Source organism: Drosophila novamexicana, unplaced genomic scaffold, assembly GCF_003285875.2.
Source record: "Drosophila novamexicana strain 15010-1031.04,08,12 unplaced genomic scaffold, DnovRS2.1 tig00000462-arrow-pilon, whole genome shotgun sequence".
In the NCBI taxonomy this organism is placed as follows: domain Eukaryota; kingdom Metazoa; phylum Arthropoda; class Insecta; order Diptera; family Drosophilidae; genus Drosophila; species Drosophila novamexicana.
The window spans coordinates 4,026,290-4,051,779 of NW_020824806.1; the positions used below are offsets into that span (position 1 = coordinate 4,026,290).

General features: G+C 40.3%; 3 protein-coding genes across 5 annotated transcripts in view; all 3 read right to left on the minus strand.

Annotated features, from left to right (window-relative positions):
* The window catches only part of LOC115760972 (myocyte-specific enhancer factor 2-like), a 58,682-nt gene extending 35,913 nt beyond the window's left edge, over positions 1–22,769 (minus strand). For both annotated transcript variants that reach the window (XM_030702574.1, XM_030702573.1), the window contains exons 1-2: positions 21,892–22,769; positions 6,253–6,300 (exon numbers count right to left, since the gene is read on the minus strand). The gene's annotated coding sequence lies outside the window, so the exon portion shown is untranslated. The remainder of the gene's footprint in view (positions 1–6,252; positions 6,301–21,891) is intronic.
* Positions 22,770–22,922: 153 nt separating this feature from the next.
* Positions 22,923–23,424, minus strand: LOC115760921. Its single transcript, XM_030702495.1, has 2 exons — positions 23,193–23,424; positions 22,923–23,136 (listed from the first exon to the last, which is right to left on the minus strand). The coding sequence occupies exons 1-2, from the start codon at positions 23,422–23,424 to the stop codon at positions 22,970–22,972; spliced, it is 399 nt and encodes a 132-aa protein (XP_030558355.1). The 3' UTR covers positions 22,923–22,969.
* Positions 23,425–23,698: 274 nt separating this feature from the next.
* Positions 23,699–25,447, minus strand: LOC115760540 (venom serine carboxypeptidase). 2 transcript variants are annotated; one of them, XM_030701924.1, is made up of 2 exons: positions 25,348–25,447; positions 23,699–25,284 (listed from the first exon to the last, which is right to left on the minus strand). In XM_030701924.1, exon 2 carries the CDS (start codon positions 25,265–25,267, stop codon positions 23,831–23,833), a length of 1,437 nt encoding a protein of 478 aa, XP_030557784.1. In that variant the 5' UTR covers positions 25,268–25,284; positions 25,348–25,447; the 3' UTR covers positions 23,699–23,830. The 2 variants fall into 2 exon arrangements, with proteins under 2 accessions (XP_030557784.1, XP_030557785.1); XM_030701925.1 differs by having other exon boundaries at positions 25,344–25,428.
* Between the last annotated feature and the right edge of the window lie 43 nt (positions 25,448–25,490).

Genomic DNA, 25,490 nt, shown 5'->3' on the forward strand with positions numbered 1-25,490 from the left:
CTTCTTTTAATTTGCACCAAGCTAATATACCCTTTAAAGGCATTGTCAAGAGGTATTCAAAAGAAATATGCGCCGCGCGGCAAGTGCCAAAAAAAAGGGGACACAGCCTGCGCTCATAGAAGAGTCAGCTACACATATACATATAGACAAATACACATATACATATATATATATATACATATATATATATATATATGCTTTAGTATGCTATATGTATATACATATATATAAGTACAATAACTGCGCCTAGGAGCGGCACACATGTCTGGCTGCTTGCCTGGCTGCCTGCATTTTGGAGCGCAGCAAGTGGAGCCTATGCGTATTAAATTTCAACGGAAACGGAAATGCTTAGCACATGCGTTTTGGCATGACAGACACGTCTCTAAGCCCACTTACTGCTGCTGTCACCCCACTAACATTACAACCCCGCCGCCGCCGCCTCTCAATTAAGCCTTGCCTCACACAGCCTAAGCCTAAGCCTGACCCCGAGCATTTTTTGATGTCACGCAGCAAAGATTTCGTCTAGCAAAAGCCATTTCGCAAATACACTTAGATTTTTAAATGGAAATCTTATAAGGCTATCCGACTTATCAGCTATCTACCTATGTATATATATATATAGATATCCATATAAACTACGAAAGACAGCTCGTCAGACGACAATCGATCAGAAATCCAGCGGCATATCCATAAAAGTCCATGAAAGCCTGCTCTAGCAACATGCTGTATACCCTGCCAAGGTAGACACACACCTTGGTGAGTGTGAGTGTGAGCGTAGGTGTGTGTAGTGTGTGCAAACACACTTGAATTGTCAGAGCTTTCACACATTGAATGTAAAACCACTTAAAACACGTACCATAACAGCCGACAGCTGCACAATCACAACACACACAACACACAGGGACACACAGACAGAGAGCGAGAGAGAGAGAGACGTACAGCTGAGGTACATTGTGGGAGCTTAAAGGATTAGTTGGATTGAAACTAAGGAGCTTTACAGCTCTCGTTTGCCCCGCCAGGCATGTTAGTTGCTGAGCACAATGAAGATAATATATTGACAACAATGCAGCAAATGTACCGAGAAAACTTTAACTTGTTCGAGAACTTAAGTAATATGTATATTAAAACAAGCTGCCCTATTCTTATATTAATGTATTTTCTTTAAATATATGCTGATCTACAGCATTTTGTTTTTAAAAAAAAAATTATAATTCATTGCTTTTTAAGTTACAAATTGAATTTCAAAACTTTCTTTAAGTATTTGGCAGTATGCGTGGCGCCATCTAGCGTTCGTTATGCGGGACTGATCGTATTTAAGACGCTGCTGCTGTCAGCACATGTATTTAAATTTATTTATATATTGATCTGTCGATTGTGTATGTTCAATAAAAATTCTTTTGCATAACAAACAATTCATTACCAAAAAAAACTTGCCTGGCGTGGCGCCATCTAGCTGTGCTTACGCGCTGTTGATCGTGTTGTTTTTTTGGCGCCACCTGTGCGCAGCGATAATGCCGCGCGCCATCTGGCGGCCGGCAACATGCGTTGGAAACATTGCATGCAACAGCATGTTGCTTAACATTCTGTTAGGCACAAATTTGTTGCTGTTGTTGTAGTTGTTGTTTTTGTAGACTTTTGCGAGATTTTTCGTAAGTTAACAAACAACAAAGAACAGATGTTTCGACTTTTATTTTGGGAAATTTTATTGCTTTGACAGAATTTCACTTTTCAACACAGCGAAAAAAAGGCGTTGCTTTTGCTTTGCCCTTTCTTTTTCTTCTTCTTGTTTTGATCCCACTTGAAAGCACTTGAGCATAAATTGGGAAATTTATTTGATTTAATAACATTGAGCACATTATTGTGGTTAATTACTATTTGGGTAATTTTAACACTTAACTGGGCGTGCGAAAGAGAGAGGGAGAGAGGGCGCGCGCGAAAGAGACAACAGACGAGGAGAGCGAGAGAGTGGGAGAGAGAGCCGGAAATACGCGTCCTTCGGCGCGAAATACGCTAAAAACAAATTGAAAATTGCAATTTTATTTTGTATTTTAATCACAATATTTGTATTTATATTAATTGATTTTGCATTGAATTGAACGCGTGTCGAACAATTGAACGAGGATCGATACGAATTCGACTGCGGATTGAATGGGATCGAAATGAAAATATGTCTGTGCACGATATTTCCTACACTTCACTTTACTGGCGCACAAAATCGCATATACAACGAGAATGTATAATTATAAATAAATGTTCTATAAAAAACGCTTTTTTGTTCGTTTGTTTCGCTCTTGCTTTGTTTTTGTTGTTGTTGTTGTTGTTGTTGGCGTCGCGTGTGTGTGTGTGTGTGTGTGTGTTGGTCTTGTGTGTTTGAGCCATTTTAATTTTAGAGGTAACCCAAAATAAATAACCAACAATTCCGCAGAACGCGGCCAGAGAAGCACCTTTACGAAAAATGAAACAAATTTCAAAGTCCCAAAGCGAACAATTGCAAATGCAGGTGCCAGAGACAAGACCACGCCCCCGCGCCCCACCCACCATCGCAGCCCGCCCACAAGAGCGTGTTAGCTCGGCTTTTGCCTAAGTTAAGCATTTTTAAAGTCGTTTTAATGGGATTTTCAGGCGAAATGCGTTTTCTCTTTGGTTGTGTGCGTGTGTTTGTTGTGCATGTGTGTGTGTGTCTTTGTTTGCGTTGTGTGTTTGTACAAAGGATTTGCGGCTTGACTCGGAGTCTGAGTCGCAAAGCCAAAACGCAACCCAAACGCGAAATGATTGAATAAATCCGCAAAGCTTCAGCCTGAAGAAGCTGGCTAAATAAATCAAATAGAAATAAAGCAAAGGAAACCCTCACAGCCTACAAGTAAAATAATATCTGCATAAAATGAGCACAAAAAACAAAAAAGAAAAGAGAAAGAAATCCCTAATGAGATTATAAGAAGCAGCGCCATTTAATAATCAATTACTATTTCGGGCACGTTTTAAATAAAAGCCCGGCTAAAAATACAAGTATCTACTTAAATTTATACAGCAACAACAAATGTTTCAATCGAATGATTGAAGCTATTGTTTTCCAGTGCAAACGCCCAATTAGGCATTTTTCATGTGCTATCGATATCGATGAAAAGAGTTGCAAAGCCGCTTGATCGATAACAGATACTGTTAAAGTTATCGGGATATGCATATCGATCATAAATACTATTAAAGTTATCGATAACACACACTTTTCAAGATATCGACATATGCATATCGATAACAGATACTTTTAAAGTTATCGGAATATGCATATCGATGACAAATACTATTAAAGTTATCGAAAACACACACTTTTCAAGATATCGACATATGCATATCGATAACAAATAATTTGAAATATATCGACATACACACATCGATAATTAATATGGCTTAAGTTGTCGAAGCTTGCCAGCGAGCTGTTCAAAGAATATTATCGATAAGACCCAACTAGGATAACTGTTATCATTATCAATAGATGCATATCGATTATTGTTGCAGGTAACTTTAGAAAAGTCAACTGTTCTCAAGAATTCCCCAAAAGATCGCTAAACCAGATCGATATAAAGCAGCCTATATATTATTTTAGTTGGACATTGAACATTTTAGGCGTGTTATCGATAACAACTGCCTATCGATGAATGCAACAGAGCTGAGCACAACTCTTTTCTATGCAAATATATTCCCAGCCAAAGCACAGTACACAACGCACGCTTAGAGCAACAACAACAACAAGTTAATGCCGAATGCGTTTCGATAACTAACAAAACCGATAACTGCCATAGACAAGGACACACACACGAATTGCATACAAAATGGAAAACAATTCCTTTTAGCCGAATTTATTGAATGCGACGCGTTTGATTGCTCGGCCGATGCGCTAATAAAGCTCTTAATTCTGGCCGATCGCTCGAAATAAATCGAAAGGCCGACGCGTGCACGCACACACACACACACGCACACACACACGCACACACAGACAGACGGAGATACAGGCGCATACACTGAAATATATTTTAAAATTAAAGCAATTTTACGTATTATTTTTGGTTTTCTTTGTTTTTCTTATAAGTATTTTGGTACGCCGTCTTGGTCTCAGTGTGTTTGTCTGTGTGTTGTGTGTGTGTGTGTGTGTGTGTGTGTGTGTGTGTTGTTGCTTTGACTGCGGATCTCCTTCAACTAAAAGAAAGGAAATCTGTTGTCGAGCATCTGTTGCTGCATTTGGAAATGGAAGCAAAGGGGGGGCGAGGCGTGTGTGTTGATTTTTTCATAAAATAATATATCGCAAATATTTTTATAAATGCCACACAAAACTGGGCATAGAGTTCATAACAATTTGCCAGACTTTTGCGCGTAAGTTGCATTTAAATTAACTTGAACCAGTAGGCGGGGGGCAGGGCGGTGCGGGGCGTGGCGCGTCTCTGTTTAGACTTGCCTTGCCAAAAAAATGTGTGTGCGTGTGTCTGTGCATGTGTGTGTGTGTGCTTCGTATAATTTTTAAAATTAGCACGCAAGTGAAATGAAAAAAAAACATCAATATTTTTACATACATTTTTCAATATGCACGATTTCTATGGAATTTCCAACAAGGAGTTATTTTTAAACGGGACGGCCGCATGCTGCTGCTGCTGCTGTGTGTGTGTGTGTGTGTGTGTGTGGGGGGGGGGGGGGGGGGGGGGGGGCGTATAGGGGAGGGAGGGCGTTGTCTTGTGTTGCGGGGCATTCAAAAAATGCGTCTGTTTATTGTCAAAAATCCTTTTCGCAGCGTCAAGTGCGGAAATAAAATGAAATGCCTCGCTCTCACACAGTCTCTCTCACTCCCTCCCCCTCCCTCTCTCTCACCACTCCTCCCCCCCCCCCTTGCCACCTGCCGTTCCAGCTTTTGCGTAGGCAGGCAATTATCTTATATAAGCCAAATTGTTGCTTGTGTCACGTGCACATGCCTGACAATTCATGCCGTTTTTCATGCGCATTTTCTGCGACTTTTTTTGTGTGTTTTTCTCAAAGTCAGCTGCAACTTTTGCGCCTCGGCGTATGCTACACTTGGCCGCAATGCCAAAGCGCATAAAAGTTAATACACTAATGCGAAACTCAATGAGTTTTACACGCAATCAGATACACACACACACACCTGTACACACACACCTGTATTGCACGCTTAATTAAGGCCGTCAGGATTTAGCTGGGCGGGCATTACATTACACGCTCGCCCTCTAATGGAGCGCGACTAAAGCCCGCCTCTGTCTGTTACAACTTGCGCTTAATATCTAACGCAACACACACACACGCTCGCACACTCGCGCACACACAGACACACACACAGACGCACACCTGTTGTGTGTATGTAAGCGTAAAATTTTATTGAAAGTGATGAATTAATGAGGCGTTAAATGAATAAATGTGTATTCTCTTGCCGCCCTATTGAACCGGAAGTTGGCCAACAACAACAACTAGAACAACTACAACAACAACAACAACAAGAAAATGGCGTAAAGACCTTTTTGAAATGCTGCGCATTCACACCCTAAAAACTAACTGACTTAATTATTGAAATGAACATTATTCTAAAGTTGAGGCTTAATTAATGCAATAATTTAGATTTGTTTGCGATTTTGCTGGGAATTACGAGACAGCACTCGAGACTCAACTAGCTACGTATTTAACTATAAATAGAATTTAATTATATATTAAATGTAATTATAATTAAAAAAAAGTACAGCATAATGTGCTTAACTGTCTCCAATTCTGAGACTCCCAAAATGGGACAGTTATTCGAACTAATTGTATACCCCTTGAGAGGGTATTACATGGTATTTTGTCAGAAAATGTGTAACACATAAAGGAAACCCGTAAAAGATCCAGAATCCTACAGCAAAAAATTAATATAATTGTGCAGCTATATTTAAAGTAGACCTATATATTGAGGCAGCTTAACACTTTATGCGGTACATCTAACAGACATCTAACATACATCTAACATGCATCTAACTTGCAGTTAACATTCATCTATCATACATCTAATATACCTCTAACATACATCTTACATATGTACATCTAACATACAACTAACATACATGTAACATACATCTAACATACTTCTAACATATGTACATCTAACATACATGTAACATACATCTAACATACACTTAACATACATCTAACATAAACCTAACATACATCTAACATAATGCTAACAGACATCTCACATAAATCTTAAATGAAAAGAGAAATGAAACTCACCTTCAATATTCCGGCTGCAGTCTGTGGAATTCTTCATTAAATATCAATCTGCAAGCGAAAAGATTTATAAATTAGATGAGCTTATAAATATTATAAAAAGATTTTTATGCCAAAAGCAAATAATCATTCAACTCTGACTGCTCTACATCTCATACATCAAAGTAAATATGTTTTAAGTGTTATTCAAACTAGAAAATCATTGAGTTTTCTTTGTATTTTCTTTTCTTTTCACTTAGATTATGTTAAATATGAGCTTGAATTGTTAAGGTAATCATTAACTGCGCTGGCGAGAGCTTAATAATAGACCCTGTTTAGCAGAGGGCGGTCGAAACTAATTTGGAGAATAACATGTTGTGTTTCTTTAAATTAGAAATTTAATAAATGTTTTATGGTCTAAAATGGAGCCGTTGAGAGTTTACGAGATTTGCTTGGAAGTCAAAAATATATATATATAGAATCTGAGAATTGTGTTTCTCTATGTCGCCCTCTCCCTGTCAACGTTCTCTGTCTAAAAGTCTGTTGCTCGACTTCTTGCTATTTCTTCATATTTCTCTCTCTGTCTTACAGTCTCTCCCTTTCGCTCTCTTACCTTTCTGCTTTATTCTCTCTATCTATCTACATGTCGATCTATCTGGATTTATCTATATATCTCTATACCTATCTCTATACCTATCTCTATTTCTATCTCTATCTTTATCTTTATCTTTATCTTTATTTTTATCTCTATCTCTATCTCTATCTCTATCTCTATCTATATCTCTATATCTATCTCTATCTCTATTTCTATCCCTCTCCTTTTCTCTCGCTCTCTGTCTCTATCTTTCTCTCTCTTTCTCTCACTTTCTTTCTCTTTATCTCTCTGTATTTTTATCTATCTCTGTATCTATCTAGTTGTACCTCTCTATCTAACTCTCTATCCATCTCTCTATATCTCTCTGTCTCCCTCTCTTTCCCTTTCAGTCTTTCTCTCTGCCTCTCTATCTTTCCGTGTCTCTCTCTGTTTTTTCGTTATGTCCAAACATACATTTTTTTGCCCAACTTTTTAGACTTGCAAATCAAATGTGAATAAATAAAATTAAAAGTTTGCTTTAAACTAGGCCAAAATATTTCTACTTGACGTTCGACTTTGGCAAACAGTTAGAATTAAGCGCAATTCCAGTCAAGTTGTTAGATAAGGCGTAATCTTAACCCAAATATGAACATGCATATATACATATGCATATATATGTTTCTATCTGCGCTGACATGCACACGGATTTAATAAATATATTGATATTTGCTTTGCTTTACTTTTTTGAATTCCCTGTGCCTGTTATTGATGATATGCCATCGAAATGCACGCGCTATTAAAAACCAATAACTAACAAATACACGCCCAACAAACACACTCACACACACACACACACACACACATGCAGAAAGGATGTTATACATGTGCTATAACAAGCCATTAGCACCTGGATAGGTAAATCGAAGCAAAGTCCCAACCAAGTTCCAACAAGTGCCAGGCACGCAAAAGAATTTTCCCAGCACACACACACACACACACACACACACACACACACATAGTTATGCAAAATGTATAAAGACAAATAGAAAAATACGCGAAAATCAAAGAAAATGCAATTTAGTTTTATGTGCTCGCGGCTCACAGCGCCAAATAAAGCCAAATAAATGTTATGATAGATACCAATTTGTTTGCCATTTGCAAGGAGAGAAGAAGGGGAGGGGTTGGGGCGTTGGCTATCAAAATGCAAGCTGCGTGCAACGCGGTGTCAATCACACAAGAGCTACGTTTCGCCAGTTGCCGGAGCTGCATGTGGCATGTGGCAAGTTGCGAGTGTGGCAAGAAACTACCACAGAAGCAGGCAAACAGCGCCGCATTGCATTTCCGCTGCGACAGATAACAACAACAATAACAAGAAGTTGGTATGCAAATGCAGGTTCTAAGCGACACAGAGCCCAACCCAACCCAAGCCCATTCACTTCGTGACTTTGGTCAGCTGCGTCGCAAAACCAAATGGCAAAACTTCAGTTTCGCTTTCGCTTTTTCTTCTACTTGGCATGGGCGCGGGCTAAGGAGAAAAACTAAACGAGGGGCACTCAAATACTTAGCTAAACGAAAAAGTATTCAAATATGCACTTTATATTAACAAAGGAACAAATTTCGTTAAGAAATCAGAAATATCCCAAGCATGCTTATAAAAGGGGAAATGGAAAGGGACCAAAAAAATAACCGAAGTGTAGTACAGTTAGTTTATATGTATATAAATGTAAGAGCGCGCTTACCTACTTAAGCAAAGCTGCTCTTACGTACGCACACACAACTCTACCTCTCTCTCTCTCCCCCGCTCTTTTGCTGGAGGTGAATTGCGCTGAACTGCGCGCCAATTTGCTGCCCAACTACACATATTTAACTACACGTATTTAGACATTACCCAAATATACACATGTCACTCATGTATCTAATGCAGTTTAATATTACACACAGCTCATTTGAATAGCTTTTAAACAGCATTTAATTAACTAGTTTTGCCAGCTAACAATTTAATATGCGCGCGCAGAGGACACGACCGATCAATAGGACAGACGCGCACTGACTAAATTTCACCATTAAGCTGGCGCCCACGCTCAGCCGACAAAGAGCATGGAGCTGCTGCTCACTGCGCTGCGCTCTCAGCTAAGATAACGGGATCAAAAGCAATGCGACCAATGGCGTGCAGCGATGTAACCAAATGAATTGACACTCGCAATTGCAGCCTACACTTCACACACATAACGGGATCAAAAGCATTTAGATAAAGAGAGAATTAGTTATCAACAGAATTAAATTCAACATTAAGAGCAGCCACTCTTTGTTGTGTTGAATATGTTTTGAACAGCCCTCGCATTGCATATTAAATGCCAAGTGCATATATTCATATGCATTTTCCTGTACATGTCCTTGAAATGCACAGCCGCAACGAGTTGTGGCAAGTGTGTGGCGTTGACTGTGAACCTGTCTGCGACTTTGGCACTGTGCCTGTAGCCTGTAATTGATAAGCCATGCGTCCCGCTGCATTGCCTCCACGTACAACTGTCAGGCGAATGCCATTTGCATTTCTAATCGAGTTGAAAATGTCGCCGGAAATGGTCGCAAAACATAAAGCCAAACACACAACAAGACACGGAAACACACACACGCACACACACACACACACACACCGCGCAGCTTTCGCATATTTTGATTAGCGGCAGGCGCTAAATTTTGACAGACAGCAACAAAGCCAAAGCAAACGCCACAAAGTATGCAACACATTTGCAGCAAAGCCAAAAGTCAACAGCGGCAAACAGAATTTGTGTTTATTTTGCAGCTGCTTTTTTTAGTTTGAGCTAATTTTAGCGTCAAAGTTTAAAGTTGAAAGCATTTCCGCATTGCATGTTGTTGCTGCGCTGACGTCAGCGGGCGACGCCGAGCAGCCATTTTGCATGCAATATTCAAATGTTAAGCAAATAATTTATGCACTCCGTTCAGCGGGCGTGGTGGTATGGGAAAGTCCCAAAAAGCCGCGACAGCTAATTGAAAATTCCGCTGCATAGCCCGGAGGCGTTTAAAACTCAACTCGGAAATTGAGTGAGTGTCGCATTGAGCCTTGAGTGAGTGTGGCTGCTGCACACGCATTGAGCTGTGAGTGCGAACTGGAATATAAACACGCCCCCTAGCGTCAGCAATTGCAATTTCACCAGTGCGCCAGCCAACCCTCGTTCAAGTTCAATGCAATGCGAAGAGGGCCACAACGCTGTCCTTGACGTCGACACTGACGCCGGCGCCGACGTCGTCGCTGACGCCGACGCTTATGCGAATCGTGCGACAAAGCTGCAAATTTGCGATAAATGTGGCAAGCGGCGGGCGCTTGCGTTGGCGCACGTCGTTTTTGCGTAATGTAGGCGTGCGAAGGCGTAACGGTCAGCGCTTGCAATAGTCCAAGCGTGTGGTGGGAAGGTGAATTTCACACTTGTGTCCGTGTGTTGTGTTTGTGTATGCGAGACGATTGGTTGAGTAAAGCCCAAAGGTAAACAATGCACTGCGAAATGGGAGCAATGGAGAGTATACGACTAGTAGATGCCCTATTTAAAGGTATAACAAAATGTTTGTGTATGCCTGTGTTTATGGAATAAGTTTTTATCTAATTGGAACAACTTTTCTGAATGTGTATAATAGAGGAAACTAAATGGGATTTTCGACTGAATACAAACCAAATTAAGTGATCCCGCTTTCAATGGGTCGTATGCCTAGTGCCTGTTACATATATATTTCTGCGAGAAATTCTTTTTAGTATTTACATGCACTTGAATAATAACTAAAACTAAAGCGTTTAGCGGTATCCACTTTTTGTTTGTTTGTGTTCTAATTAGTTTATGCGAAACGTGAAGGAAATTGTATAAGAAAATGCGATTATTTGTCTCAGTGCACAGGTGACATGCAGGTATTGTCGAATATTATATATCATTCGAAACATATTGACAATGTGAACATAACTCTTACTATACAAATATGAAAAAACAAGCTCTTAGCATTTTATATGCTAACAAAAAGCGCTCGTGATCTGGGCCAAGTTAATGATATATTAGGAAAGTCGTTAAAAGTTTTACTAGCCTTGCAAACAGGTAGTAAAAAGCAATTTATCGCTAGACTTTTTTTGGCTGAAACAAATCAATTCACGCCATAAAAATGTGCACTAAAATTTGACAGAAATGCAATTTGCTTGAATTAAATGCAACAATGCTGATAAGAAGACCGATAAGAACAGTTTGGGCATTAGTTGGATTCTGATTGGAAGCAGAACTGCAAATGCGTGTACAACACGCTGTATACGTAATATTTGAGTTGAATTTGCTTATTATTAATATGCACAATTTATTGACATCACGTGCGCAACTGCTGCAAAGCTCAGCAATTATATGTGTGTTGACAAATCTACATGCAACAATCACAAGTGTTACACACACACACACACACACACACATACAGAAATAAACAAACAATTAAAACAAACAACAAAAGGCGCAAAGTCGTTTAATCAGCTCAACAAATAGGCAAAGCGCTCAGATAAATGTCACCCATTGTTGTTGTTGTTGTTGTTGTGCGCTCTTTATGCTACACATGCTCGTGGCAACAAAAACAACTTAACTAAAGTCACGTGTAAACATACGAAATGCTGTAAATTGGTATTTATTGCAAGTGGCGAATCAGAAGCGCAAAAGCAAGCTACAACAACAACAAAACGAAACTCGTACACACACACACACGCATGTGATAAACACCAAAGCGGCGAAAAGTCAACAAATTGTGAGTTCAACTGAAAAAAAAAGCACACAAAAAAAACACACACACACACACACGCGCGCGCGTATATACAAAGATTTGTTTGCCTGCGCGAGCCGGAATACAATTAGAATAAAGCGTAAAGCTACAAGTGAGCACAACAACTAAATGAGAGCGCGAGAGCAGCTTTCTGCAACGTTGGCTGGGCTGCATAAATGACATCACAATAACAGCAACAACAACAGCAACAACGAAGCAGCAGAAATCAAACCAGACGCAGCGCAGCGCGATAACAGCGCATGAGAGCGACGTGGTGAGCGTGCAGAGCGCAAGAGAGCAGGCGCGAGAGAGAGAGAGCGCGCCAAGCATGTATGACATCAGCGTATGCACGATTTGTTAACAGTTAAACGCACGATCGTTACCATGCTCCAACAGCGGGTGGGTGGCGGGCATGTGTGGCCGTAAGTGTGTGTGTGCGTTAGGTTCGGAAATACTTGAAATACTGATGTGGCCAGCCTCTTTGATTGGCTCGTGATTTATTCTCGCGCTTTTGTTTTGGCTTTTTGTGTTTTGTTTACTTTTATTTCAAGTGATTCGGCTTGGCAGGGCTTTTTATTGAGGGGGGGGGGCAGTTCCTTGGCATAAATGCGAACACGTGCCCAAACATGGCATAAGCTAAACATGTATGTGTGTGTGTGTGTGTTGCACTCTACCAGCACCAACAACACTCATTAAATTTTAATTGACGCTTCATTTGGCGGCTGGAAACGCGTGAAATCTCTTGAGAACCGGTTGCCGATTGAACCAATGTTTAAGTTGCCAAAAAAAAAATTTAAAAAAAAATAATAATAATAATATACAAGCAGCAACAAAACAAGCGGAAAAAACTCAAACCGCAAAATCATACACACGCACACGCACACACACACAGAGAGCGACTCACACAGACACACACACGCGCCGCGCTTTGCTTAACTGTCGAGTCTAATAATTTGTTCGTTATTGATTTATTTCCTTAGCTGCTTTATCAACTCGCGACTTCTGATTGGATTCTCATATTGTTTTTTTCACACTTTATTGTTGCTGTTTTTTTTTTGTTTTTTTGTTTTTTGTGCGTAACATTTGATTTGCTGTTCAGTTTTGTGGCATAAAACTTTCGCAGGCATTTGAAAAAAACATATATCATTTTTTTTTGTCTCTTTTTACTTTTTGTTTCTTTGACTTTGGCTACAAGTTGACACCTGGCAAGTTAATCACCTGGCCGGGCATTTGAAGCCGGGCAAACGCGCTGTCAAGCACGGGAATTTGTTTAAACAATATTCTCGAGTGGCACTTTGATGATCGCTGAAGATGCCCAAATTCTGTGCATAGAATCATTTAGAGTGGATCCCCTTTCCCCTCCCCCTCCTCCTCGTCTATGCTCAGCAATCGACATGAAAGAATGAAATATCTGAAGAAATTGTGAAGTTAATACATTTTAGAAGAGCTTAAGATAAATGATTTCAGTTTTTGCGAGTTCTTTGTTTTTGGTTTGTAGAAAAACTTAGTTAATATTCGTTTAGCCAAAAAATATCACTAAGTTGAATCTGGAAATATGCCTTCATCTATGTATTAATATGCTCAAACATATGTTGATTTCTTGCATATATATATATAGTACTATATAATAATAATTATTTATTGTCAACATGTTTGTATTTTTTGATCACAAAGTGAAATAATAAATAACATTTTATTTAAACAGCTGCAAATCGTTAACAATTGTTTAATAAGTTTTTTAAAAGTTAGATATATATATACGAATAATATAGCCAGACTTAGCTGCCAAATTGATTTAGAGACCGAACCATGAACAAGGAGACAAACCTCGTTAAAATCGGATAAGATTTGACCGAGTTTTGGGGGTGGGAAATATCAACCTCTCTCTATATATAGGTAGGAAATATCAACCTATATCTCTATATATACTATCTAGGATATTTGAGGGTAGCATTTTCACATGAAGTTCGACTAAAAAGAAGGTTGCCAGATTTAGATGCCAAAATATGAACAAAGAGACAAAGCTCGTGAAAATCGGATGAGATTTGACCAAGTTTTTGGGGGTGGGAAATTTTGACCTTGGGATCTATCTGAACATACAGATAAATAAGAGTACACTTTAAATAAGCAGATAAACTAGATAGATAAACTTTTTATCTATTAGAAAATAAGCGACAAGCGCGCAAATGTTGCTTAACAAAAGTTTTTGCTATTCCTCTTTGCCTCATTCGTAAACGTTTTACTTGAGATATCTTGTTGAACCAAAAGCCATTCACTTAATACTAAGTTTTAGGTATTTCTCGTGTGCAGCTCAGCAAATAGCTAAATATAACTAAACTTGATTCTTTACACACTCCAGACTCTGCACATTTCCTCTTACTGAGTGTCCACTGTATATACTCTATACATTGGCACGCATAGTTTAACTTGATTGCCTTTTGTATATCTTCTCTTTAGTTTAGTTTTTTGTCCAGAGACTTCGTTTCAAATGTGTTGATTTGGTCAATGAAAGCAATTAAATCGAGTGGGTCCACGTCTGGAAATTGTTGGGCACAGATTTCTATGTTTCTACAGTTTTTTGGGCTCTAATGATCTGAAGGCAACTCGAGAGCAACAACAAGATGTAGTTGTTGCTTTTGCTGATTAATAATTTATGCATATACACACAGAAAATTATTAAAAATCATGAATCTCAACACACACACACACACACAAACACAACATTTTGCACGGCAAATATTTATTTTATTAAATTTATATGTATTAGACGCTAAAAAAAAACTGTGTGTTTATTTTGGCCAACGGCAACGATCTTGTCGCAGCAACAACTATTTTTTGCCAGTCAAATACCCTGTAAAGATGGTAAGCGGGTATGATAAGGCACTAGGTAGTTTGGCGTATGCATTTTGAAAACTGAAAGTAAATCGTTTTTTTTTTTCGAGAGTCGAGTCCATGTATGCCCTATAAGTCTCAGAGACTAAAGATGGATATAGATTGTACAGATACCCTGTATCTCTTAGATACAAATTATACGGATATTATATAGAACATAAAGTACAGGGCATCTCTTGGATATAAATATATATATATATAATTAATGAATATTCTATAGATATATACAGTACAGGGTAGCTCTTGGTCAGCCATACTAAGCACTCTAGGCCATGCTCTTGGTAAATGGCGTTGTACAAAATGCTTATTAAGCACAAGAGTATTGAATACATTTTGGCCAGATGATAATTCGATTTTGATCAAGTGTTTTGTGCCACAAAAGGCTCAAGAATCGCATTGAAATGATTTGCGCAACAATTAAATTGACAAGTGCCAAGCTGAGGAATCAGAATTGCTTAAGCATTGCTTTAACTAATTACAAGTTGTTCACAACTTTCAAATTTAATTAGTTGACTTTGCAAAGCTGCAGCCAGGTAAAACAAAGCCAAGCAAAAAGAATTAACAAAAGAAAAGAAAAAAGTTGTTAACAACAAAAAGAAATGCCTTGTACGCATTGCACGTTAAACCGCATTTCAAAGTCACGAACGGGCCAACGTTGCGTATGAGCAATGCGCCTGAAAGTGGCAGGCAGGGAGACGGGCTGGCTGGAGGGGGACATGTGGCATTCTTTGTGGGCGTTACGCACACCTGACGCACTCTCACGGCGCCTCCGCCTGGCTCTCCACGTCTTATTCAGTTTACCTTTGCCCATTACGTGCGCTATTATTACACATAGCTGGATTATTTTTAAACATTGTCGAGGGATTTGAAGGCTGAAGCATTAAACAGTTGACCAATTGACCATTGCAAGCATATGGCATTCGATCAATGTCTGCTTCGCGTTGGTGAATGTCTTTTTTTTATTTTCGGTAACCACAAACAAATATCCTGTTACCATTCGTTAAAATTACATTTCAAATTAAATGAGACCAAATCCAAGGCTTAGTTATGAGAATTGATAGACGAGAATATACCTATTACACATTACAACATTACAACAAGCAAGAACATCAGAAGAGGCTGAAAACACTCAAATCATATGTCAAAGGCAACGCTGTTAACGTGACGCTGTTAAAGAGATGTTAAAGACATGTTATGTTAAGATAAGACTGTTAGCTGTAGTTAACGTAAGTTAACTACATGTTCTATGTTCTATTGAGTTTTTGGAGCAATATTTAAAAGGAATTTTGTATTTTACAACTATTTTTTAAATTGAGGAAAGTTTCTAGCGTAAAGATTTACTTAACAGCCTAAATCTTTAGGCACTTTCCCAAGTGGATTTCTCCATTTACCACCGTCTCAGATGCCCATTAGAAACCATTAATAGGCTTTCAGAATTGCTTGACTAGAATATACCTATTACACATTGTTTTTTTACACAACAAACAACAGCATCAACAAAAGGCTGGCATTAAGCAAATGTTAAACGGTAACTGTTAACGTGACGCTGTTAAAGAGCTGATGTTAAGACGTGACAGTTAAATTTTAAAGCTATTTCCAAAAGGAGCAAACTTGTCATCTTTCTCTGTTCCTTTCTCTTTTCTCTTCTGAGGCTTTTATCTTTAAGCATTCTCTCAAGAGCATTTCGCCAGCTACCGCTAGCTAATATGCCCCATTGAAAGCCCTCAGCAGGGTGATGGCCAAAAAAAATTGTATGTCTCTCAATACATGGAATTAAATATATAAGCAGCTTAATGAACCATTTGAAACTTTCACAGCCATCATTATGATATTTTGGCAATCAATGCCACAAGTGGAACAACACACATTTTACAGCCAAATTCGGCCAGTGTGAAAATGTAAATGACCTACACGAATTAGTTATCATATATAGAAATGATACAGCAGAGAATCGTTGAACTTCATTCAATCACAAACGCCAAAGCACAGCAAATGATAAATGCCCTCAAAGAGAATAAACGAGAAGGTAATAATTGTCTAGGCAACTAGTTCGCATACCCTACGATTTTAACCACTGAAAACCCGTTCCAGCTGGGCAAATGGCCAATGCCGTCCAAACACAATTACCTGTGGGCCCCGAAAGCGAACCGAAACGAGACTGCAATCGCGCTGAGGAGCCTCCAATGATAATGATCTTGCAAAAAAAAAGGGAAGAAGAAGAAGCAGAAAAACGTAACAGCGGACAAGTTTCAAGATAACCAACTGAGGCTGTGGGCTACAAAGCGGCTTGGCCTGCCGCACGGGACTCTAAAAATAGCTAGCGCTCATTAGAAAAGGCTAAAAATAGCCGCAAGTTGAAGCGCGTCGACGGCGACGCGTTCACGTTGAGCAAATAAAAAAAAAGCTGCTGGAAAAGCAGCGCATACTGGAATAGCAGCATGCGCCTATAAAAAGCTAAGCAAAGACTGCGAGTGGGCACGATGAACCGAATTCTGGCGTCAGGTGGGTGCTAAGGCAGAATTTAACTAACTCTCATTCAGTCCGAGCATAAAATAGGTCCCTTTATTACAGAGCATTTACGTGCTCGTCTCTCTGCTGTTAAATGGAGCAGCATGACATTAAGCAGCACTTGATAACACCTTAGCATAATGTTAATCAATCGAATTACATGTTTATGTTAATGTTAAATGTTAGAGTTTATAACAATTAACAATACTTCAAAATACTCTAGGCTTGTTATTTTTAATAATATACAACATTCAGTCATAGCTTTGTGTTCAGGCAAAATACTGTAGATAATCCTAGAGCGAGGTTTTACTTAAGTACTTAACATTTACATGCTCTTCTCTCTAATGTTAAATAAGCAACTGTTGATTGGAGCTGTAAAGCTCAACATAATGTTAATGCTCGGACTCTGTTATTTACATTTTGTTTATGTAATCGAATTACATGTTTATGTTAATGTTATATATAAATGTTAATATTATATAACATTACTTTAACATAACTAATGTCTGTTATTCACAGAATGTGAGAATTACATTAATTTGGACTTTGGCATTAAAAGCGACAAATGTCTTGACTAGGAAAACACTTTAAGCTTTTCTGCAGCGAGTTTTCAGCATAACTACAGGGTATTTTATAGTCCTGCGTGGTCTTGAGCTGCTGAACTAGAACAGGTTCGACAGTGGTTAAAATTCTAAATAACTCTTGCTTAGTTTAATTTCGCTGAAGAATTCAACTTTGGTTAGTTCTCTGAATCTTTTAGCTAGCTTAAGGATTAAGGATCCAAGCCAAATCAGACTTACTTAAATAAAGAAAGTAAAACACACATAACGCTAATGGCTTTTATTTCATATGATATATATTTAATTTAGCCCCTTAATTTCTAAAACTTTTTTAAGTCCACAAAATAATTTCAAACAATTAAGTTAAATTTCAGTGGTATTTTGGCAATGTTTACATTTGGCTAACAAGAGCAAGAGCAACATGATCAAGTATTTGGGAAAGGGATGTGTGGGGGGAGGGGGGGGGGGGGGGGTGAGTTGCAGCCAAGAGCCCCAAGCAGACAATGCCGAGTAAATAAAATAAAACTAGCGGCAGAGGGCAGCAGCAATAAAAACAATAATGCCAACAAAAACAACAACAACAACAACAACAACAAACGCCACTTCAAACAGACAACAACACAACACACACTGGTCAAAGGGGAGTAAAAGAAACAACGGCAAAGCTATGGCATGTAAGAGAAGAAGTAGAAAAAAAAAACAAAAAGAAACCCAATAACATAAAAGCTAAAGAATTTTTGCGCAAAAGGATGGAAGGCGACTACCGCTAAGGGGGCTGAGCAAGCGAGTGCATGTGTGTGTGTGTGTGTGTGTGTGTAAGTAGAAAAACCCGCTTACAGCAGCAAAAACGGCGGCGGCAACGCCAAGCGACGACCTTGATAAGTTTCACACACACACACACACATACAGAAGCAGCGCAAAACTGCTTACGAAAAAGGAAGGGCTGGCAAGGAGGCGCACGAACAGCCTTTGGGGGCAATGAAAGAGGCCCGCGTGTACACATATTTGATATGCGTGTGTGTGTGCTTGTGTGTTTGCAAAAGAGGGGAAGCAAAAAGGGTAGGCACAAATATCACACCACAATCGATGCTACCATGGTGAGTTTTGTTAAGGCGCGCGCGCTCTCTCTCTCTCTCTCTCTCTTGGGCATCAACAAGTGGCTGCTGCTCCTGTTCCTAACTCAATTCGGTTTTGTGTGTCTTTGCGGCGCTCTTTAATCAACATCGCGTGGTGAGCTTTTTTTGCTGTTGTTGTTGTTGTTTAATGTTGTACAATTGTACATGTTGTACTTAATACACTGCTGTATGCACATGTGTATGAGTGCACATACATATTATCATGCTCTGCGTTTTATTATTGAATTTCTCAAGTCGTCAGCCTGCTGCTGCTGCTGCTGACGCATATAAGAACGCTAAACAAATGCGACCGACCGCTTGTCTGCCTTTCATGCCGCTCTCTCTCGCTCTCACTCTCCCTCGCTCTCTCTTTGGTTTACTCTCTTTGGCAAGCGCTGCCAATCAGCTGTAAATCAGCTTGAGATTCAAATTGAATTAATATTATTTAATAAATTCGCTTTACATATTGATGTTAGCTATATGTACACTCTATATACTGTGTCCGTGTGTCTGTGCATGTGTTTAGTAAATGGAAAATTTTTCGTTAGCCATTGGGAATGTAGTGTATGCAGCTAAATCAATGCGAAAAGCACAAACAACAACAACTTGAAAATGATCGTGCAACGTGCCTGAAATTATAAAATACAAATCAACGCGGAACCCGCGAACAGAAAACCGGCGCTGCACTTGCTGCGCCTGCCACACACAACCGGCTCAGATAAACAGGCGGACGGACGGACAGACGGGCGGACAGGCGGACGGGCGGACAGACGGACGTTGCAACGTCTAGTTTGAGTTTTGAACGACAGGCGAACACAAGAGACAACCCATAATTAATCAGACTGCCAGGCAACATTTTACAATTTACAATGTACAGCCAACCACATTGCAAATTCCAAGCAGATCCTTTACAACAACAACAACAACAATGAATACCGTGAAAGCTCTGTTAACGATATTCCTTTTTTATCTATCATTCAACTCTTCGATAGAAACTGTCCGCTCAATAACTAGTTTGTGGTTTATCTAGAAGGTATTTTACAATTTACAATGTACAGCCAACCACATTGCAAATTCCAAGCAGATCTTTTACAACAGTTACAACAACAACAATGAATACCGTGAAAGCTCTGCTAACGATATTCCTTTTTTATCTATCATTCAACTCTTCGATAGAAACTGTCCGCTCAGGAATGCATCAATAACTAGTTTGTGGTTTATCTAGAAGGTATTTTGTGAATAACATTTTTATTGACTTACTCTTACTCTTCATATTGCGTTTTTAACACTACGACGTTCACAATAGATACAATTTGATTATTTTTTCTTTTTTATTTTTTTCGTTCTTTCTTAGCCAAATCCATGTGTGAAAACAAGTTTTCAAACATTAATTCGCATATTTTTACAAATTATATTAAAGCTCATACATAAAGACAGAACAATAAGAACAACAACAACAACAACGGAGTTTATTTCGTGTACTGCGAAAAACTCGTTTTGCTTGTAAAACTATTTAACAATTGTGATGCCAAAAACAAATAATAGTAAATAAATATATGCGTTTATTTGCTAGAAAAGATTAACATAGCATTTGATGACAAAGGTGTGAAAGAGAAGATTTATATCGGAAATAAAAAACCCAATCAAAGTTGAGTCGAAAAGTAAAAGACTTTGCCTAACAAATAACGAATAAATCTTATTAATTTCCAATTGATTTTTGTCGCAAAGAAAAACTTAACTTTGCCAAGGAAATACATAAATATTACAAATTTAAGAACTTAATATTTACTTCCTTGAACTTAAGATATGCATACATAATCTTAGCTTATGCTTATTGTTGATCTTAGCTCAGCCTCATTGCTAAACTCTGAGTAATACAAATAGTATAGTAGTATAATAGTAATACTAAATAGTTGCATCAAGTTATTTACACGCACACATACATATGTATGTATGTATACACCTATCTTTGTGTGTGTAGGGTATTTGTGCTTTTCTCGCAACAGCTTCTGATTACTCTCACAACACTGTCAAAAAAAAAAAAAAAAAAAATTGTTAATTTGATTGGCCCTTAAACGTATCGTGCAGTGTAAGCTAATGATATGGAAAATTTGTGTACTTTTCTGTGCAAATGAATAAATTAAAATAATAATAATAGAAAAAAAAAACCCCGAGTAGTCAAAAACAACAACAGTGTTGAAAAGATTCCAGCACAAAGTTATAATTTAACTGTTACATTATCGCTGCATGTGTATGTGTGTGAGTGTGTACATACTCTAAATAATATTACCGTTTGGGTTTTATTCACTCATGTGAGGTAACTATTCAATTGCCCATGTAAGTGGTATACTGAGCGCACACATGCATGCATACAGTCTGTGTGTGTGTGTGTGTGATTAATCAGGAGTGCACACACTGGCCCTGAGAGCGAATTAAACGTCAGTTTACAACACGCACAGGCAACAGCCGGACCCAGCCGATGCTCAGCTTGAAAGAGAAGCCTACAAAAAGTAGCATATATAAAACTGTTCTACAGCAACAATGTATCTGTTCTGATCAGCAGCCCACTTGCTGCGCCTCTCTTCCTGTCACAAATGAGCGCCGCTCAAGAGAGCACAGCATGTGGGGAAGTGTCATTGATCCACCACGTTTAGGCAATGATTCGCGCTCTCTTCTGCTATCAGTTGCCGCTATCCGGCTGCTCTTTGCTGTATAATGTGCGAGCCCAGAGGGGGGTCGGGCTGCTCGTCACTTGATTTGATGAGCGCTACGCTGCGGCTATGCTGCAATCAAAGTACACAAACACACAAGCACAGACATGCACACAGCCCTAGAGGCACAGAGCTTGGGCTTTTTCCAATATGCAAAACAAAACTATTAAAGTGGATAGACGAGTTTTAACCAGCGCCAAGCGTGCTGCTGATAAAGCAGTTTGCGCTGGTCAAGCACACAACAGACACAAAATACAGTCAGTGTGTAGGTGAGGGGAGAGTTGCACATAGAAAGCACACACACACACACACACACAAAGCAGAGGGCTGTTAGTGGTAGCGGTTTAGGCTCAGCCTTAATATCCATAAAGGCTCGATAAAAATAACTCAGCATTGCCTGCAATCAATTTTAAAATAGACCCAGCAGCAGCAGAACAAGAAGAAGAAGCAGAACCAAAGGAGACAAAACTAGCCAAAGGCCGACAAGCAGCAAGGCAATTTCAACTTACCGCTGCGCTCCCGCGCCGCACAAGTTCAAGGCCAAGTGGCCACGGCGCCTCCTCTCTATCTTTTGCTGTGCTCAGCTGCGCTCTCTATCTCTCTCTTTTTGCGATTTGCGAGCACTGTCTGTGTGAGTGTGTATGTGTTGGCGTGCGTGTGTGTGTGTATGGTTTTTTTTTATGCGCAACCGTTTGCATGCAAAAGAACTTTCGTTTTCAAGTACACGAACCGCCAGCACCTTCTGCGTTTATTGTTATTGTTGTTGTTGTTGGCTGTTTTCTGTTTAGTGGAACGCGCGCGTTGGTCACAATGGGGGTAGTCGCGCTTGTTTATAGCACGCGTAACATTTTCTTTTTTGCTGCCAAATCAACAAACTCACAAAATTTGTATATGTTATTTGCAAGAGTGCACACTCGAGCCTGACGCTGGCGGCTTTGTAAATTAATTAACAACACTCAAGCTTACACACAGCACACACACACACACACACACACTCGCATACGCACACGCACACTTAGCCATATCAAGCGAGCGCGCGCGCCGAGATAAGCAAAGCAATTTATTTGCACTAAAATTTTGCTTTTTGCACGCCGCTGCCGTTAAGGGTGGGGGGATGGCGGTGGAATGTTGGGGGAGAGCCAAAATTCACCACACACACAATCTCACACACTGGAATTCGTCGCAGCAGCACACACTCTGGCAACCCGACGTAAACGCACGTTTCTGTTACAAATGATTTGCCAAATTTTGGAATTTCTGTTCACTTGTCCCGAGCACTGCGATAAGTTGCGACGCAATTGGTTTTTAGTTGCGTTAAATAATTTGTTTAGCTTGTTAGTTGAATTTCACAGAATTCAGAAACAACCAGAGACAACGCAAAACCAGACGACACCGCGATTACGAGGCGCAACAACAAATGGTGAGCGTGGAGAGCCACGATTGCCAGAGTTGCCAGGTCGGGAGCTTTTTCTTACGCCAAAAAAGCTTAACGTTGGTGTTGGAAAACGTTCAAATCGACGCTGAGCAATAACACATGAGACTTATTTATTTTACTGATAACTAAATTACACATTGTTTTCGTATTAATTAAAGCATGGGCAAATTGGCCTTTAACGCACCGAATTCTGCGCGATCCAGAGCCTTTAAATTGGTGCCAGAGAAGGGTGATTTGAACTCGACGTCGCGATGTTTGTTTACCAGAATCTTCTGATCGGAATATATCACATTGATTTGCTGATTGATTTGTTCCTGATCTGCAAATCGGAACTCATATATATGCATGCACGTATAACTGTATATGATTAATTACCTTTTTTGAGCAGCTCCACGGCTCGTTCACGCTTCATTTTGACCAACATGCTGCCTATTGTTATCCAAACTTTTGGTTCCTCAGACTTTTCTATGAGGCGCAGTGCTTCCCGGTTTTGCTGGCGCCGTTTGTCCATTACAGTTAGCTCCTGTTTGTTGACCAGAATCTTATCGGCCAGCTCCTCCGTTTTGGTTATGATCTCAATGCTTTTGCTCAAATCCGTTTGCGACATGTTTGGTTTATTTTAGTTTTAGTTGTGAAATACGCTGAAATGCCGACAAAACGTAAACAAAACAAATTAAGGTGACCAGAGTGAACTAAATATGGCAATAATTAAGCGCAATGTTGGTTACTCTAACAGCTGTTTGCAAAGTTTGCAATATGGTCACCCTGTCAATGAGGTAAGTTAGGAAAAGCGCGCGAAATTTGTACGAAAATAATATGTTTATAAAATATTACCCGGGAAAGCCCCTGTTTCTATTTATATTATTACATTTTGTTCTATTTTATACTTCTTTAATATCCAATTTGCATTTGATTTAAGCTTAAGTACAATAGACGATCTCAAATTTACATTCGTAATTGAATTTAAAAATTTAAAGCTCTTTTTTAGCTGCACTCAAGAAGCTATCAACATTTTAATGCTTGTAGTGAGTGAGATGATCGATCATCGCGTAGAGCCATTTGGGCTGATCGTGCGGCGCCATGTGACCGGCATTGCGAACCATTATCTCGACCAGATGCCCGGCATGCTTCACATAGCCGGCCACCTCGCCATCGATGCGCCAGATTTCACGGGGTGCGATCTTATATTTGGCTGCATCCCTGAACTTGAGTTTCTGCAGATAGTTGCGGGTCAAGGGATAGGCCACAATAATGTCCAATTGGCCGCTGTAGATGCACACAGTGTAGTCGTTCAGGAGCTCGGCTATCCAGGGCGCGACACTGTCCATGACATCCTGCTTCAGATGTATTTCCACCTTGTTCTCCTTGTCCAGATCGTGGAATGTCATGTTGCCCACGTGAATGGAGCGACGTGTGGCGCCTGCCTGCAGAAAGTCACCCAGCTTGGCCTCCGAGCCATCCGGATGCGTAAGCAGATAGTTGTAATACCAGCTGTAGCCGGTCAGGTTGCTGAAGATGGAGCCGTTGGTCATGTCGCCGTTAATGAGCGAATCGAAGACATCGAAGGCGCAGTTCATGTCCCGCTTCTCGATGCACTCGGCGCCCTTTTTCTCAGCGTCGTGAAACTGCAACAGGCCGTTGTCGTCGATCAGGCCCAGCTGGTAGAGATAGTCGCCGTACTTGAGCTGGTGCAGCGGATCGGACAGGCCGTTGCCAATGGCCACGCCCTTGAGCGGAATATGGACACGCGCCTCAACCGAATTCTGCACCTTGTGTATATGATAGGCCAGGGCGGGCACATATTTGCCGGCATACGATTCGCCCGTCACCCAAAAGCCCGCGTTGCTGCTCCACTCGAACAGCTCGTACAGCTGCATCACAGCCTCGTGCAGATTGCGGCCCACATCCTTCTCGTTGCGCGCATAGCCCTCATCGTGTTCGGTAAAGCTGAAGCCGGTGCCGACGGGATTGTCAATGTAGATCAAATTGTGCGTCTTGCTCCAGGTGTAATTGCGCTTCTGCAGCTTGCCCTGCTTGTCCAGCTGGAACGGACCGTTCTCTGTGAACAAGCCGAACAGCGACGAGGCGCCGGGTCCGCCCTGCAGCCACAGCACAACGGGCGCATAAGCCGCATCCGTCTCACTCGGGAAATACCAAAAGAACATGTTCGAATTGTAGCCCTGGTCCACGGTCAGATAGCCCGAATAGCTCTCCACGCCATGAAACTGGCTGCCATTAACACGCGCCAATTGACGCACCTGCTCCCTGGGCAGCTTGTCGTCGTGGATCAGCGGGGTGAGGAAGAGCGGCTGGCCCGGATCGACGCCGTCGTTAAAGTACGCATAGCGCGGATACGGATTCACAAAGCTGCGCCCATACGCCCGATCTGCGGCAAGCACAGCCGCAGCTGTTGCGATAATTAAAATCACGCAATGAATTGCGCTTTTCATTGTTTCGTGTGCTGGGACTACAATTGTGGAAAATTGATTGGTAATCAGTTGGCTGGGCATGTCAACGCCCACGTACTTACCCGTTGCGCGATAAGCTGGCTTTGCACTTTTGCTGCAGCTCGAGCTGATAATAAAAAAAACTTCTGAGCCGCCAAATATGTGCTTGAAGAAGCGCAAGTAACGTGAACTAGTTCCAGCCGCTATCGAGCTGGTTGGCGCAGCG